The sequence below is a fragment of the Stegodyphus dumicola genome, chromosome 3 (assembly GCF_044657685.1).
Source record: "Stegodyphus dumicola isolate Sdum_Otavi_A_Nest chromosome 3, ASM4465768v1".
Classification (NCBI taxonomy): Eukaryota; Metazoa; Arthropoda; class Arachnida; order Araneae; family Eresidae; genus Stegodyphus; species Stegodyphus dumicola.
In genome coordinates, this window is record NC_140770.1 from 81,148,965 (window position 1) to 81,168,197 (window position 19,233).

General features: G+C 31.8%; 1 protein-coding gene across 1 annotated transcript in view; it reads left to right on the plus strand.

The window, feature by feature from the left end:
- Positions 1–19,233, plus strand: part of LOC118195786 (neuroligin-4, X-linked-like) — a 291,903-nt gene that overhangs the window by 69,549 nt on the left and 203,121 nt on the right. The window contains exon 3 of the mRNA XM_035367112.2: positions 11,473–11,903. Coding sequence (XP_035223003.2) covers positions 11,473–11,903 — 431 coding nt within the window. The remainder of the gene's footprint in view (positions 1–11,472; positions 11,904–19,233) is intronic.

The following is a 19,233-nucleotide window of genomic DNA, read 5'->3' on the forward strand; positions in this document are numbered from 1 at the left end:
ACGCCAAAAGAACATTTATTACTCTTCAATGAAGTAGCTAAATTAATAAAATAATTCATTGAAACAAGATCAGTGACTGACAAAATGTTGATTTGCTGAGTCTAAAAACTTAACAAATGAGACATTAGACACTGGAGTTATGACTACTTTCATGAATTCTCAAAGCATTATGCAATGGGTATTTTTCGAAACATGTATTACCCACAGCTGATGTTGTTGCTCATTTCCTTAGACCATCAAGAGTAACAGGGCTAAATCAGGTTCATGACATTGTGCACTCTAAAGAAATCCAGAACCAGCAATGGGTTGTCAATAAGATCCTGCCTAGAGAGCCCCAGTCAAGCAAGAATATAATCAGAGGAAGCTTCCTAAGAAGAACTCTTGATGCAGATTTCAAAACACTTGGAATCCTCAAAAGGTGTCAAAGATCTAAGATCCCCAGTGACGAAGCGGATAAGGGTGGTTTGATCCTGCCTGGTTAATTATTCAAATATCAAAGCCACCTGGTTAATTATTCAAATATCAAAGGTGCACCGCTGGAACAAGCCAAGTGGTTTTTTTCTTGCACATAATCATGGAAAAAATATCCATGTAGGTGCGAGGCGCAAAAGGTACCAAGGCATATCCAGCACCGTCCTCAGCCAGAGTGTCTGTAATATTATTGTGTAAGATGTGAACATGAGAACGAATCCACTGCAAGTCAATTTGATGAGACAAGGAAAAGTGCTTTAGCTTTTTAATAATATTCACTTCTATATTATCTCTGACACTATGCTAACAGGTCAAATGTTGAATAAAGATTCTGCTATAAGAGAAGATCCATATTTCATTTCCATCAGTGAGTGACACAAGAGAATCATGGTTTTCATTTACGGCAATCAGCTTACTAGAAAGATAAAATAGTAATCTGTTCCTCATCTGAATCTTTATCTCTTGATTTTGTAATTTTATGTAAATTCCTCTACCAGTACTATCATTATTATTTTTACTACTCTTCGTATACATTTGAACAGTGCCCCCTGGAATATTATTAATTCTTTTGGCAGCCAGTTGCCTTAAATAATGAAGAAGATTGTAGGATTCTCCACTGTGTAATTCTAAGTTACAGTTGAAAGTGAGGAGAAAAATCGCTTGAGTTCGTGTACAGGAAACAACAATAAGGGTGAAATAACCCTTTATTATTCCAACTAAAGTTTAACAAAACTCCGTCTTGGAGTTGCACAATAAAGCCGACACTGGGGCTTGAACTTAAGAGACTAAAAATTAAACTAACTAAAGAGATATAGCCGAAGCTATCAAAATTCTAACAGAGTTGGCCCCCGCTAATTGACTGCGAAGCTATCGAGGACCTAAAATACGGCCGAGCGTAATAATAGGTTACGAGAGAGTATCCTGAAAAGGCGGATGCGTGCAGCCAGAATATCTGGTATCTCTCTGCAAGGCTGAGACAGAAGAACTTCGCGGTTATATACCGCTCTTCCTCATTAGAATTCAGATGTGATTCTAAAACTACGTTCTGGCCAGAAGTGGCAAGTTGAAATTAAGAATTGATAAGAAAGGAAGTTTAGCTTAAAATTTAACTGTTAGTATTTTGCTTGTTTACGTGAGCAGATACTTTAGTATTGAAAAAGACAGCAATAAGATCTTCCGAGGGACAGATACACTGTGTCAGGTGGTCCTGTTTTACAGCAGTAGCGACTAGATTGTAAGAGTTTACTTTACTAAATGCCTCTTTTCTCTTAAGACTAATAGACTTACTTTACTAAATGCCTCTTTTTCCTCTTTTCTCATTGATTGCTGCGACAAACCCCATGAAGATCTGAAGCGTATTAGCCAGAGCTCCGCAAATGACATTCGCATATGGTTCGACTTATGCAAACATGAAGATCGCTACACCAGATATCTCAAATACTCATTTGACCTCGAAAAGAAACTTGCACAGTCCCATTTTCAAACTGAAAATGTGGCGAATTTTTAAGTTTTGCGAATATTGAAATAAAAAATAAAATAGATATTATTCAAAGTTATTTTCATAATGACCAGACACTTGCAAAATTATAGACAGTACTAAAATAATACTAATGCATGCTGTTTCTTCCACCATTCATAAATACGACGGCAGTTTATTGCTTAGGGTCAGTAATTTGATGTCCGAAGTAGAACCATGAAACACGATCATTAACAATCTATTTCTCGTAAGCTCACACATATTTATCTCCATAACGAAAGAAAATTCAGAAATGGTAAGTAGAGTATTATTACGCTTTGATAAAATTCTAGCTTAAATTCATGTGAATATGCCCTGCTTGTCTATTGAAATTTTCAAGCGATATTTACGTGACGGACATGACCGACTATCCTGCTTAATACCTAATGTTTCTACAGTGTTACATACTTCATCTAAAGAAAGATGACTATGCATTGTTTGATTAAGGAGTTTATTGGAGTTCTTTTCTTTCTTAGTCTTTGATATTATTTATAACTTCATGTAACGAAACTTTTAAGAAATATTCCGAAAATAATGGAAATATTTTGGAAATACTTACAGAAAAATTAAAATCGATATCTTTCGGTGTATTTCTTCCATTCTATCTTCTTTACAATTTCTACTATACTTTCCGAACCAGATTCTCACTAATGAGGGTATAAAATAGAATGACTAAAATATTATTTACATTTTCACAACTTTGACTTCTTTGGTAGTTATTGATGATTATATTTGAATTATTCATTGCATGCATGTAGAGGGTAAGAAAAACAACATTTCAGGTATGCTCCAATGTAAAAGAGAACTTAAAGAGTTACTCAAAGATTAAAAATAAATACATCTTTCGTTTCGAGTTTCATACCTTATTTTTGCAAAGAATTCTTTGTAAAACAAAAGATAACAAAACTAAGAACAAACCAAATGTATGAAGAATATATTTTTTTATAAAGCAGGATGAAAACTAAAGAACTAATTCAAAGAATATTTAAAAACACACTACTAACCTTTCCTTTATTTAACGATATCGAAAGTTTGTTCTGAATTAGAAAAGAATTATTTGAAAAGAAAGAGAAATTGTTTGCTTAGGTTGCACATATTTCTCTGACTTTTTTGTTACTGTTTGTTTATTCTTTTATAGGAAATGATACAAAATATACAAGTGAAATAACGAGAAAGCTGTTTTGAATAAAAGAGTTAGTTTTCAAATAAAAAATAAATTCCAAACAAAACAGTACTGCGCTTTTAGAAAGGTACTGTGGGTTTTAGAAGGTTTTTTTTCGGGGGGGGGGAACTTCTAAATAATTAGAAAATAAAAAGAAAACTTTTACTTCATCAGAGTATGCATGTACAGTAAAATATAAGAAAGCTATTTTAAAAGTTTTGTTTCGCAACTTTTGGTGAATTTGTCTTTGAAATATAAAATTTTTCATTCTTTTTACTTTGAAGGAGTTTTAGAGTTTGAAGCCTGCAAGGGTTTTCTTGTTTTCGAAATAATGTGATACGACACTTTATCCCTATATTTTTCTAGCATAATTATATTTTTTAACTTTGGTTGATGTAAAAATTGCGATGTTGTTAAACTTTCCTGATTTTTCTTTTATGTTAAAATGCATATGTTAGCTGATCGGAAAAATGGTTACATGAACATAAAAAATAACTTCTAGATTATAAAATAATGTCTAGGAATATTTTTAAAAACAATGATTATATATGTCTGGTATAGATCAATGTAAAGATGGATTTTTAATCAAACGTCCTTTACATAAGGCAAGGAGATAGCAACATAGTACTTTGATATAATAAAATAAATCAAATCCTGACCCTAAGCGTTACGCAAGGTAATAGTTTAATCGAAAATAACAGTGTAAATGGATGCAAATGATACCTGATTAAACTTTCTATTTAAATAAAATATAATTTAGATAAATAAAAGACTAGCCATTGTTAAGTAACATTGTAATTTGTGGAGTATTAATTCGAAGAATCATCTCTGTAAATTCCAGCAAGAAATATATTATTTAATTTAAAATGTTTCAGAAAAACGATTTTGTGAGAAATATTGACATCCAAAATCAAGTTTATTTTTAATTGAATATATTTCTTAATACTGACTGGAAATATTGTGTGCACATTATACCTAAATTTTGTATAAAATTTTAATTTGCTAATGAATTTAATGAGCGCAAATTGTAGTTAATAAGTACAAGAGTTACCTGTGAACACATTGCTAATATTCAGGATTTAAAAAGCATGCGATTTAAATTATGATAGTTGAATTTTATTTAACTAAAATAATTTCAGTTGATCAAGTTCAGAGTATTTCGAGAATAAAAACACGTCTGGGTAACAATCAATCAGTTCGATGTTGGAATCCTGGCCCGGGTCCTATTTCTTGCTTCGATAAATACCTACCGCTCAACAAACTGTTCAGTATTTTTTTTCAAGCTTGCAAATATTGCCTTAATATTGGCTTGAGTTGTTTCTTAAGATAACGAAAGCATAAAAATGTAAAAAGGTTTTTCTTTCAAATGGATCATTAAAAGAGTTCCAGAAAGACAAAAACTAAAGATGTTCTAATAAGTCTGGATTTGCATTGAATTTTTCAGTTTAACTGATGACTGATCATGTAACAATATATTCTAACTATTGTGGAGGTCAAGGGTTCGTTTGCTTTGTTACCACCAAGTGATGGAGATATCTCTTAATCAGCATGTTAATTACTTTAATTCTCACTCGCTTCTGAAATTGGTAAGTGGTCTTCAAGATCAAATTTAGGCCTGCAGATTTGAAAGTGCACATTACACGAAGCAGGAAAAGAACACTTCTAGATTCTCAGCCAGGAAGTGAATCTATCATTAAGTGTGAGCGCTGACTGGTTACAGTTCAGCCACATAGTTTCCTTATAGTATTTGCAGTACCAAACAATGCGATTGGTCATTTCGAATAACTCGAGGTGGCAAGCGGGGTTGCAAGCTTTTCTGTCTTGAAATGTTTCATTTTCGCATAGATGAGATTCATACACAACGCGTGGGTGTATCAATAAAGGTGTAATATGAGGAGTAACGGGAAACGTTGTGGTACTTGTGACAGATTCTCTCCCCACTGTAATACTATAAATTCAAATAATGTCATTTTCATAAAATTTTGCTTTAAAAGAAATCCCAAATAATTTATGGGGTTTTTTAACGTATTCTAATTGAAGATAAAATATTACTATTAGTTGTTTTGATAAAATACGTACAGATTAAATATTTCATCAATATACATATTTACAGATTAATACATAAATAATGTCTAACGTAAACAAAACAAAAATAATCGCGCTTTGATTTTTTTTTAGTCCAAAGGGATTTGAATCCCGAAGGACTATTAGTTTCGTTTTGGCATTTTGCGTCGGACTCATAAATGTCGGTTCACTTTTCAAACTGTTGCCACAAAATGTTAGAGTCCTGCATTATATTTGAAGAAATTAAATAATGAAAAATCTGCATAAATGTATGTATATTTCTCGTATTGTGATAAAACAACGGTACATAGAGTCATCGAATTTTGAATAACGTAATCCTCCAACGAATATGAGCATGTGGAAGACCAAATTTGAAATTTGAAATTTGTTTTATGATCGATTTCCTATTTTTTAAAACTTTGACGAATTTTTGATTAACAAACTCAAGGATTTCAAAGCGAGCAATGGCAACGTTGTGCAGAAAAAACATTTTTATCTCCAGCGCGTGAGTCTCTGTATCGGAAATTCTAAAGATATTCTCGTTTTAAAACTATTTTGCGATATTGCTGTTGCACTGGATCTTATGGTTTAAGTGCGAGGAACATGATATTTAATAAAGAAAGGTAACACACAAAATGTTAAAAAACGCCCCTTTGGACGTAATTTAAAATCTGAAACATTTCAGATTTTGTTTTTTATATATATATATATTTTTTTTGGTTTGAAATAGATTTTATGCAAATTGTAAAGCATAAATAAAAATAATATGAGAGTATTATACGTAAGTGTAATTCAAGTAACTTCAAGTTATGGTGGATGACTTATATTTATATAATGAGTAATTGAATGTATAGCATAGCACTGATTGCGAAAGAGAGGCCTATTATTACCTCTATACAATTTTTCCTTTTGCCTCTTCATATAAGATAATAGTAAATGCTCCTATTTTATGATTAAGTCTAATTTGTATATATTATTATTATTATATATTTTATTATGGAATGTATTAGTGCAGTTCCATTTACCTAATACAAGAAATATGAGCATTTTAAAATACTTTCCATGGCTTCCTTTGGCCACTGTTGTAGTACAAACACACCAATTAACTAAAGTGGATATGCTCTAATGTGGAAATATTTATTTAGTAATGAGAAGAATTCCGATTTGGTGAAATAAGGAATTGTAAATGGAAGACAATAACAGTGAAACCATAATTTCTAGAATACAACTAGCACTACATTTATGATGTTGAAATGTAATATATAAATATGAAAATTAGTGTCATACATTTTTATATTTGTTACAGTTAATTAGAATAAGTAATGGTTATATAAAAGTTTTTTATTTGTGATACTTTAGGAAAACAAAAACCTTCCCCGAAGAATTATGTTTATGTGGACAGAAAAACTTTTGGATTGAAATACTGAAAAACTAAATACAATTCTAAAAAATCAAACTTATTTTTTAAAAGAAAGTATATTCAAAACTTATGTCATTAAAAAAGCTGTTCTGGCAATACACCATTTTCTACTTGAAGGGGGAGGGAGATATGTAAGATAAAAAAATGTGTAAATATAAATTATAATTTAACTTAGCAATAGCCCCTTAATGCTTTGCTTTAATATGTTTATTTCCGTAATCTTTTATCGCACTGCGTCATTTTGAAATTGATCCATGACTCTTACGTAACGCTGATGATGTAAATAGAACTAAAACTCAAACAGCCAATAATAATTTTACAGCAGTATTAACTAGCCAAATGCATTAAGGTCCTAAACTAACTCACTCTAGAATAAGATTTCATCCTGAACACAACTCACTTGCTTTCTACCCTTCGGCTTAGTTGGATTGCTGCTTGCGTCTCTCTTCTTACTGGAAAGCTATCAACAATGCAAATGCTTTGAAATACCGAACTGTTTGTTGCCGTAATATGTATGTTTTGTAAAATAAGGATGAATATTTAATCTGCATCGGCTGCCAAATAGCACGCTATTATAGATCTACATTCTACGCAACCAATATTTCTACAATATCATTACAGCTGAGTTTGCTTCATTACACGTACATATATTTATATTACACGTATGTAATATATATATATTACACGTATGTATATATATATGTAATATGGTTTAAAAGCATGGAAGAGGAATCAGCTTGTAGTCGTCGTAGCTGAGGGTGAATCCTTACAAATGAAGATAATAAAACATGGACTTGAAGAATTTCCAGTCTTTATTTTCACACATATCCAATTAATTTAGCAGATACTTATTCAATCATAATTAAATATGATAAATTTCCATGTACATTGATTCTTAAAATTAAGACGCAGGCAGTTTAGACGGGGAAGCAAAGCGAGGGGTTATTAATATGGTATAAGCCAGGAAAAGAGTGACGCAGTTAGCTTGCCAGAGCAATTATACCAAGTTTGATGTACAAGTACAGCTAATCTATGATTGGCTAGTTAGTAACATTACATAACGTCGAAGGATCTCGGATAACATATTTTTTTATATCTTACATACTATATATGTAAAATATGAAAAGATAATATGTAAAATACAAAATAGCTGATATGTAAAATATAAAATCTAGCTTTCAAATAATAAATTAATAGCCCTTTAACTTCCCTTCCCTTCTAAAAATAACTGCAATAAATTTTTCTCCCTGCAGTTCTGATGCGCACTTACTGATGAAATCTGAACACAAAATCCTGTACATTAAAGTGTCATTTGATCTGAAATGGAATTCGCATAAAAGATTAATTGCGTTATCTTCTTCTTTTGTCTTCTTTTCTGCTTTCAGACGATTGTATTGCCTTGCCGTTATTTTTACTTTTCTTACTTTCGTCCTTTAAAAAGATGTAATCTCTTCGAGATTGGGGTGGGGGGTTTATAGCGCCCCTACAGTGATAATGTGAATTATCCAAGAAATAAAATTATGTGTAGAATTTACCGCTATGTGTGTTCTTAAAGTGTCATCTTGCTAACTACCCAACAGTCTTCAAGTTATGATCCAGTTCTCTTCACCGCTAATCCGTTGCAACTCTCACCAAATCATCTTATTATAGTAACACCGCAGTTTTATGACAATGAGAAAGCATTCTTATCACACATATATATGTATCTATATATATATATTTTTTCATTACACATACACACACATATATATATATATATATATATATAATATGTATACGTAATATGTATATATGTGATATTTGTTATGCGACTTACACTCTTAATTATATTCAGAGAGCAAGCATTTCAGTCACGCCTTCTCAAGATATATTGTAATCTGAAACTTCACTGGCTTTTTTATCAACTTATTTCACCAAATAAAATGCTTTAAATTGATTTTTGATTTCGCAATAAAAAAATCTAACAAAAAAGTTAATAGAAATGAAGTGCTCCGTTTTGCTTCCTTATATTTTCGTAATCACTTCGTAATTTTCTCTTCAGAGTTCATTAAAAGTTACGAGAAAATATGTATCATACTGAAATTATTAAGTCATTAAATCTAATAAATAAAAGCCTTAGATAAAATTTTTATTGATTCTTATTTTATCACTTACCTCTTTCTTGTTAGGTAGCTTAAGGCAATTTCTTTTGGATACTAATAATCTGAAAATTTTCACAGATCTGAAGTTTTATCTTATACAGGTCTTTTCTCTTCCCATTTGTAAATGTAAATATTAATCATTTTAAGTGAATAATAAATGTATTAACTAAAAGGAATTTTGATATATATCTTAGGAAGATAAACTTCATATTCATTTATTTTAAATGATTTAATACCTTGCATCTTAAAATGATAGAAAATCGTATTGCTGCAGTAATTTAAGTAAACGTTATATTATATAATTTCATGTTGATAAATCTATAAAACGCACTTTTATTCCGCTGAAAACGAAGATAAATTCTAAATGAAGTTATTAAATAAATATAAACACTCCTAGAACTCAGCTCTTGGCATGTTGGACTACTATGCCGATTAACTCTCCCGCTACTTTGCATTAGTCAGCAATTCATACTTAGTCTTTCTGTTGCTTAAGGAGTTAATATAGAGGTTATTTTACGTGAGGAGCAGTTGCTTCCATCATGTACATAAAGAAGAAACTGCATTATCGTAAATAAAATTCCTACATTTTGAAATCCCTCTGAATGTTGGAGATTCTGTTAACCCGAAAATATATTCCTTTGTAATTTAATTACCGGATTAGACTGCAGAACGAAGTTAATTTTCTTTTGCGTAACTATACTGATTAATAAATTTAAGCCTGTTTGATTTCAATTTTGATTTTGTAATTTATTTAACGGTCGCAAATGAAAATCTTCTCTTTGTGTAGATTTAATTTGAATAGGCGGCACAAAATTAAATACTTGCGAGGACGAAGTTCACTGTTAGAATACTAAAGCACTGTCTTTCACTTTTGTAGTATTCACCGCTTTTCAAATTTAGTTTTATCAGGAAATTGTTTAAACTTCAGTTTTCGCTGTCATCCTTCTAAGAGCTTTATATCTAAATATCGTTCTGTCCGGCTATGCATCGGTTTTGCATACTTACTGGTAAAATATGTAATTAAAATCGACTTATGTGTCATATCGTTGCTAACTTCATACATTTCGTACATGGAATAATGCAAACAAAATAAATACTTGTAAATATATCACACTACATGTGTAATGTTTGTTAAATAATAGGAAGTTTTGATCACAGCAAACTGATGTGTAGTAAACGTGAATTTGTAACGAGAAAATAATTCTATTATTTATTGGAGATTTCAAACTTAGCGATTTGTTAACAAATATTGAATAATATTTGGCGCTATATGTAAACACTGTACTTTACAGAAATTTCTGAAGGTTAATATATTCCTAAAATTATGCACGTTTCGTCAATTTAGCAAATATTTGTCATCAAATCGTTCTAGGAGGTGTCACCTATTCTAGCCTGTTGAAGCTGTTTCAGACTTATTTGTTTATTTAGCAACCGAATAGCTGCAAACAGGTTCAGAATAAAAAAATCTCTCCACTGTGCATTCTGAAGGTACGTTTGATGTCAGAAGTCGGTGCATATTTACTTTTCTCTGACAAATACGTAATCTTGGTGTTCAGAATTAAATTTGAAGCAATATCTAAATAAATGTTCAAAGTTATTCAGACAAAAAAGGCGGTATTGTCTTTGTTCCTTTTGATAATATCCTGTATTTATTTTTCTTTATCTTCAATGTTTGGCCGAAATTAATTTTCTTGATATACATGGAGTTTTTCAAAATTTAATTGCACAGTACAGAGGAAATAAATGTTGAATAATGTGACTTCATATATGCTTCACATCTTAGATTGAGAAATTAGGAATTATTTGGAGCCTGTTGTATTTGAATATTAAAATATCGTTACATAAAAATATTATGTATTGCAATTCATTCAATTTCAAGTTCGCTAACGTAAATTTTTACTTTCATCACATATTAAGTTCCAAAACCAACAGCACATGCAATATAATGTCATGCAGAAATAATCAAGCTTGATTAATCCGTTTACAGTTTAATCCATGCCAGAACCTATTTCGTTTTTTTTTGTTATATTTTTTAAACCTTCTTGTAGTTAAATACATGAGCAGTTTTTTTTATCATTATAATTACATTTAACTACGAAAAATTCATTCAACATCCAACAGATTTTTTTGCTTTCATTAGCAAATTTATAGGAATTTTTCAGGAACTTGCTTATCTTATGACTACCATGTCGAGGAACGGGGGTTCGAATATCGGATCTAATCTAAACATGCGGCTCTCCGAAAGTCCTCTCGTGTGGTTTGGTGAATGGGGAGAGAGGTGGGAGGCCTTCGGTCCCGTGCCCCCGCCCGGGATGCTCTCCATCAAAAAATAAAACCACACTGTCACCTGAATGGAGCTCAAGGCTCTTGCCAACAGCAGGCGTAAACATGTGCTTCTATTCACGTGAAATTTCGTGGGTTTGGGCTGACTACGTCAGACGAGTGAGCATAAATAACAACAAGAACTTTATCATTTTAATTGCATTCCATGTATTATTTTGAAAAAATGTTATGTAATATTATTTACTTAAAAAATAAATTTTTATATTATATATTTAAGTTCATAAAATTAATGTTTACGTTACTTACGAAGAGTAATTAATACAAAATGTGCGATTGTGTTAAATTATAATGAATTATACTTTTCTTGCATGTATAATGTCCTATTTTACCATACACGATTCTTAACTTTTAATAGGATTGTTCCACCGTGCCATAATGCAGAGTGGATCTGCTCTTTGTCCTTGGGCCATAGCGAGAGATGCTGTCGCTCACACTCACCGGCTGGCTCAGATCTTGGATTGTCCCACCCAAGACAGCATGGCTCTTATTGAATGCCTTCGGAGAAAACGTCTCGAAGATATCATGGCCGTTCACATACCAGTTCCAGATCACTTGAGTGGATTTGGGCCAACAGTGGATGGTATTGTCTTGCCACATGACCCTGTCTACTTGATGGAAACGAAACCCGATCTCTTTTTGCGATACGATTTGCTATTAGGCACGACAAGAGTGGAATCTTACTTCTCTTTCTCATCGTTAGAAGAAATATCTGGCATTGACATTAACAGAAGGGATAAAATTCTTAGGACACTTGTACGAAATCTCTACACGCACCACCTCCAGCAGGTAATATCCTGAATAATTAATTCGTAAAGTTTCAATTAAATCCGCTTGAATGATTCTGAAATTTTATACCATAGTATTATAGTGTTTTAAAGTACTTTTTTAATTTAAGCACTGCAGTTAAGAACTGAATGTGGCGTATCAGTCACAGATCACAGTGTGTTTGCTTTGATTCTCTACTCTAGAACTAAATGGTTGTTATTTATTACATGTGCTTATTATATTTATGATTATGTGCATTGTTCTCATAATACACGTTCCAGATGTAAGTTGCATGCTTTTTCCTAAGCTTTTCTCATAGTTATTAGAAAGGCTTCGGAAAACGAGATATTGAGTTTTAAAAATAGTGCTAGCACAAAAGATTTAGGATGTTTGAGTATTTGCACCCTAGTTTGTTCAGACGAAGTTTGATCAAAACTCCGTATAGTTAGCACCCCGGTCGGATGCCAACTCGACCGATGACCAGTCTATGCATTCTTTTTGGCAATTCTAGTAAAGGAATCAATTGCATTATGAATAAATAATAGGTAAAAATGTCATACTTTAATTTAAAGCAATTAAGCGTTTGAAGAATTAAGTAAATTGTATAATTATTGTAAACATTTTAAAGATATTAGCGCTTTAAATTCGACATATTGTTTAAGACATACTAGTTTCTCATATTCTCAATGATTGTGCATAAAAATGATTTATATAAACTTATACCTTATTTAATAATCACGATGTTGGATATTCAAGAATCAACATTTTTACGAATGGACAGAGTAGATTTTAATCAAATTATATGTTTTGCATATTAATCCATTTTAGACCAATAACAACATGTCAAATTAAAATATTTAAAGCAAATCTTAAACGCAAAGCAAATTTTAAGAAATGGAATGTTAAGAAATTAAACTTCATTTAAAAAAAAAGTTTAAATTCTCAGCATTCCATTTCTTAATTATTTCATTGAGTTTAAGATCCGAAACACCAAATATTAATGTTTTTTTTTTTTAATTTGAACTCTATTATTCAATCCGATGTTCGATATGTTTAGTCTCTTGAATAATGGAAATTATTTGCATATGCATGCTTCGTTCTAAATTATAAACAAAGCATAAAAATTCCACAAAACCGATTGTTTTAAGTAGGAATAGGTCCCTGGACATACGCAGCTTTTAAAAATACGATATTACGCAAAGTATACCATCCATTTTCTATAGTTGACATTATAAGGTATTTCTCTCACTTCCCTAGCGTGCCTTTAGTGTATAGTGGTCAGCACACTAAGCCGGTATTTCAGAGGTCCGTGGTTCGATTCCCGACGAAGGCGGCTGTATATTTTTCAACTTTCCTGCTTCCAATTAACCTAATGACTCTACAACATATAGTATTTCTTTTGTAGTTGAAGACAGGAAATTTGAAACTTTTATTCACATATATTGTCCGACTTATAATTTGCCACGTCGAAACATTTTTACAAATTCGTTATAGCCCAGTCTTTATAAAGAGTTTGTGATTAAAAATGATTTGATCAATGCAAAAGCCGTTTGTTTGACTTCGGACAGACGGACAAATATTAACTTACTTAGTGTTTATGCCTTTAACGGTACATTTTATAGACGAAAGTTCAAGATTAATATCATATCTATTAAAATGCTCAGAATTTGAAAATAGGCACACTTCGAAGAATGTCCAATTGGATCTACGGTGTTGCTGGAAAATTTGATCCAAGTTTGAAAGTAGCAGCCATACTCACTGACAGCACTTCCAAGTATGAGATCAGCTGCCACTATTTTTAAATTTCTACGCCTACCATGTTTTGAGCATTCATTAAACCAGATTTTGAGACTTACAATTATATTTTCGATACAGAAAACTGTTGATGTAACTTAACAGATTGGGATGTAAGTTCATTCCCTTCAAGCAAACTTCCTGAAATGCAGAAGAATTTCAAGAAAGATAAACTCAAGTTGAAACAAGACGTGCCTACTAGGGGGAATTGTACCTATGATATGTTAAAAAGTTTTTTTTCTAAAAAACTTATATTCCTTCTCTTGCTATTTGGCAAAAATCATTTAATTTCTCAGATTAAGATTGGAATGCTCTGATATAGGCAACCGAGCTTTTAAAAGTTTTCGACAAAGTAACACAAGAAATATCATCAAAGCTTACTGTTTCTCTTTCCAAAATAGGAATTTTAGTAAGATTAATGAAAGACAAATGAAAGTTTACCAGGATAGAAATAAAGACACTGGGTTGTTACAAGAAACAGAGTTGTTAATTGATGATATTTTAAAAGGTTTGTCAGAACGGTTTAATCTTATCCCTAGAAACGAGCAGCTAGTAACGCAGATAACTTTGCTGAATCCTCTAATTAAACCACAGGCGTTTCGCTGATGATCTGAAATGATGAGAATGACACGGTACTTTGGGTGTGCAGTATGAGACGCCTAAAATCCAGCTGTGAGAACTCTTCCATGTGGAAGGAGTTTGATGAAATTATCATCAAACTTCAAGGCATACAGGACTCAGAACTTTGGAATCATATAAATATTTATAGGAGCATTATTTACTCAGATGTAATGACCTCTTATTGTGGTGAGACTCTGGAAAACTAATATATTCCATAATACATGAATTTTTTCTAAAACGATTATGCATCTCAGCTGCTTCAGTGCTTTGGGAACTGATCTTCTCGAAAGAAAGCCAGATGAGAAAAGAAAACGCCTCTCGCCGGGAGAGTAAACTAAAAGTACATTAAGGTATCAAAAACCATAATAAATTATTTACGGCAGACCGGTATATTTTATTAGTTTTTAGTGTTAAGTATTTCTCAATATTTTTTAAAGCGCTGGTGGTTCTAATGTTAGGTAATTTTACACTGCGCTTTCTAGTTGTAAAAAATCAATTATAGTAATAAAATAATGTAATCTTTAACAAAAGTGAGTTTAATTTTCATTATGTTTCAACCTTTTGACTAATTTTTATTCCAGAATTTCATTGTTAGTTCTCTATAGGAAGACGTTTTTAAGGAATCTCAGAAGAACATTTGAAAAGAATCAGTCCAAGGAATGAGCAGTTTGTTTGAGTTGATTCCACGGATCCCACTCCTTGTTCGATTCTTTCTGCTTTTCCCTCATCTTTGCATACCGCTCTTAATCCACTCCCGTTCCAAGCGTAATTATCAAGGTTATTTTTAGTGTGCGGTGAATCGTAAAAAGGAATTTGTTCACTTCAGTGAGAGAACTGTTCCGATTTCATTCCTAAAAGGAACAATTTCGTACATCTCTAGAAATTGTACATAACTGTTTTCATCTAAATTTAAGTAAAATTAGGAGAGAAATGTCGTTACCTTATACTTGAATACAAGCAATTTAAGCCAAAGCCTTTTATCAAAGTATTTTATATTATTGATAAATAGAAAGACAGAGACAAAACAAAATATGATTAAGTAGTTCAGATTTCCAAAAATGACTGCCTGAAACTTTCTTACTGAGAACAAATAAAGCAAACAAAATCAGCGTTCAGAAATACAAAAGTATATATAAATGAAGTAATGTAAATATATCACCTAAATTGACACTTGAAAATTGTTAATTTAGGTGATATATTTACATAACCTATACTATAAACTGATGTTTTCAGTAAAAAAAAAAAACAGTTGCCAAAGATTTTAATAATAAATAAATTCATGAATAACCAAATGAAATATAAAAGCAAATAAACTCATAGGAGTACCAGAAAAAGATAAAGATAAATAATAAAAATATTACTTTTATCATTTTGTTTGGAAAATCTCTTCGTTAAACTTAACAAGTAAGCTCTTGTTTTTATTTTATAAATCCCCTTTTTATTATTATTATGTAGAAAGACATTTCTGAATCCTTTACAGATCTAGACGCATATTTGTTATATTTTTGATTGAAAATTTGTATATTTGCTCATTATTTCAAAAGTTTGGGATTAGAGGTTCGGTTTTGTTTTAAAAATCCTTATTGTGTTGTTTCTCCCATGTCGTAAAATATAAATGGGAAGTTTTATACTTTCTTTTGATGCTTTTATTCCGCTTAAAATGTAGCTTATTGTTTCTCCATTGTTCTTCACTGTTTCAAATTTTTGAAATAATAAATTTTGGTCTTCTGAGTATTGAACATGAAATTTCTATCTAAAATAAAAACTTTTTATATGAAACTTATGGGGGGGCAGGTACAATTATTTAATATTGTACCTGCCCCCCATATAGTATTATGCATCTGTCTAGATGACTACTAATATCAAATTAGATACCATCCTTTGGGCTAGTAATTTGTAATGTTTGAATTTTTAGACGATTTAAACATTTAAAAATATATTATTAATATAATACTTTTGAAATGATTAACATATAAGTTATTGACATATGCAACTACTAGCAAGAGACTATTGACATACATCTGAAATAACCCAGGGGAAATTCAAACTTTTCTTTTTATTTCCAACGACAGAGAATAAACGAACATTATACTAACAGAACAGAGCCAATGTCTCTCTGTCTCAAACGCTCCAAGAGGCGCCGGAGACCTTCCGATGTGAGTCCTGTCCATTTCTTCATTTAAACCGCAAAGTGGTCAGTTTGGGCTAGTAAGAATAACATCACTATAGAGGTGGTTCGCCAAGCAGTCGTGAACAGTTCCATGCCTAAAATTGACCATAACTACTCCCTGTGGTTTGTGACGTAATGTCCCTTCCAAAATGTCCTTCCAGCTCTTGGTTGAGACGCTAGCCTTTATTTCTCAAAATAAGAATTTCACAAATGGTCCCTTTCTCAGAACGTACATCAAAGCTTTCATTTGGGCTTGAACTCAAGAAGAATTTAAACTTAACTAAAAGATTGGTCGAAGCTATCAAGATTTTTAAGTAGTTGGCCCCTAAGTATCAATTAAGCTGGCGAAGCTATCCAGGGCCTGAGATACGGCCGAGCGTAGCAATAGCTTAGAGAGAGTGTAGCCAAAAGGCAAACGCGCGCTAGTCAGAATCTCTGGCTCCCTAACGAAGCCGTGGAACTTCGACTCAAATACCATACTTATTCATTTTTGATTCTAAAACCATATTCTGGTAGGAAATTGTAAGCTGAAATTAAGAAGGATAGAAAAATTGCTTTAACGAAAGACGACTGTTAAAAACTTACAACCTCGACATCGAAAGATGGCACATTTTAGTCTCAACGCAATAAAGGAAACTGCATATAGAGCACGCATAATATTTTATAACCTATATGAGACGTATGATATTTTTTTCTTTGTACTCCGCCTATGTGTGTTTCTATGAAAATATTGCTTTCAGCATTATTGTCGGTAACTACATTTCCTTTCGAACTCCGAGTTTTCTTTTATACACTTTGTAAAAATTTACTAAAGATTTTTCTTTTGGCTTAATGATAAAAGAGAATCACTTTTTATACCATGAGTAATGTTGTGGTAACGTGTGGCCCCAACTTGTCAGCAACTGTGGTAGTGACTGCTACGAAATGTAAATTTACACAAACACGTAAGAAGGGTTTAAAGCCCTTTTTATTCCACTTTAAAAATAACAGTGCGTTCACTTGACGCTAAGAAACTACGCCGACCCGGCGATTTAACAGAAACAGAAATGTGAAACTAAAAAATAATGACTGGATGAATAAATAGCTAGATCACTACCTACGAGGCTCTGAGATCTTAACTAACCTAACTGCGTTCTAAAATACAGCTGAGATTCATAGAGCTTACTAATTAAGAAGTTGAAAAATTCAGCAAACTGCCGAGATAGGCACACAGGCCGAAACGCGCGGTTCTTAAATTTTTACCTAGCAATCTTCACGTTCGCGATTCAAGAAGCACACTTACAAACTCGTTTCCCTTCTATTTATACTCAACTTACTTCCGCTAAATTTGAATATACTGCGCGCTCTACTACAATTTACATACTCTAGCATTGGCAATTCTAGGGGAAAGTAAAGGCTTGACAGGAAAGATAGCTTAAAATAAATGTTAGTTCAAATAAATATAAACCCTACAATGTTTAGATCTTGAAACGTTTTAAAAATGAATTTGTAATTTCTAGTTTAAAGTAACTTCACTTTTGTGTATTTCTATACCTTTGGATTCAATAAATTGATAAGGCCACATTTGTTATGACTTTTTAAAAACTTTGCAAATATTGGCTCGAAAACGTAATGTGTAATACCTATTTCTACTGAACAGCCTTTTTCTTTAAAACGGTATAATTGTGTTAGGAAAATTAAATATTTGCTTTCTCGTATAGTTACTATGTTTTACCATTAAAAAAATTAAAGTTTATAACAAATCAGTCTGAAAGTAGTTAAATCATTATCTAAAGTAGATATGCGGGAACTTTTACATGTTTGAAAGTCAGATATCAATAAATTAGTAATAATCGGTAGCCTTATTAAGCAATAAGTGTGTACAAAAAAGCTGCATCTTAATATTGCACAGTTATAGTTTCTAGTCCTCTCAATTCATTTTATTTCATCATTTTTACTGCTTCATTTCAACTCATCTAAATGATGTACATTTGAAAATAGGTGTATAAGACCTACATTCGTGGAGTTAGTAGCTACAAGACAGCATGGTATCACTGATAGGATGAGTTTGTGCTATTTTAACTAAGTAAACAAGGAGGAAATACGGATTTAAACTGTGATAAGATATATTGGGCCTTTGAAAGCCCGATTAGGTAATTTGACTCACCTTGATACAAAACTGTTACTTTAGATTACCGCTAAAAGTCATTCTAATGTAAATTAATGGAATCTTTTAAGGATGTGGCAGGGCGAATTTCATGAATTTGAATTTGTTAAAATCAATACGTGTCCTGGTATCACAGGTAGGAAGAAGATGGTGGATGCTGGAAGAATACATGTGTAATAATTTAGATTTCATTGCTATATATGTTCATGAGCAGAGGAACAGGCAGCAGAGTAAACATGGAATTCAGATGATGATGAGGCCTTTTATCAGGAGTGCAGCGTGTGGTCTGAGATGGTAGTTGTCATATAACATCTCATATTCGAGAAGATAGTTTATTTGACAGCATGGGAAATCCATTTAAGCTGTTTCCCCCAGATAATGTTGGGTAAGTTTTTAAAATCTTTATTTAGCATCTTACAAGGTAAAATTATTCAGTAATATTCTATGTAAGCAAGTTAACTTGATAATTATTTGTTCAAACGTACTTCTATAAATAAGGAAACTTTCTACTACGTTAACTCTTTAGGAGTTTTCTTTAAGTGCATTGAATTAATAAATAAATCCTGCAATATACTGCACAAGAGCAAACCGGTACATAAATAAAATTTTGGTACTTAGAT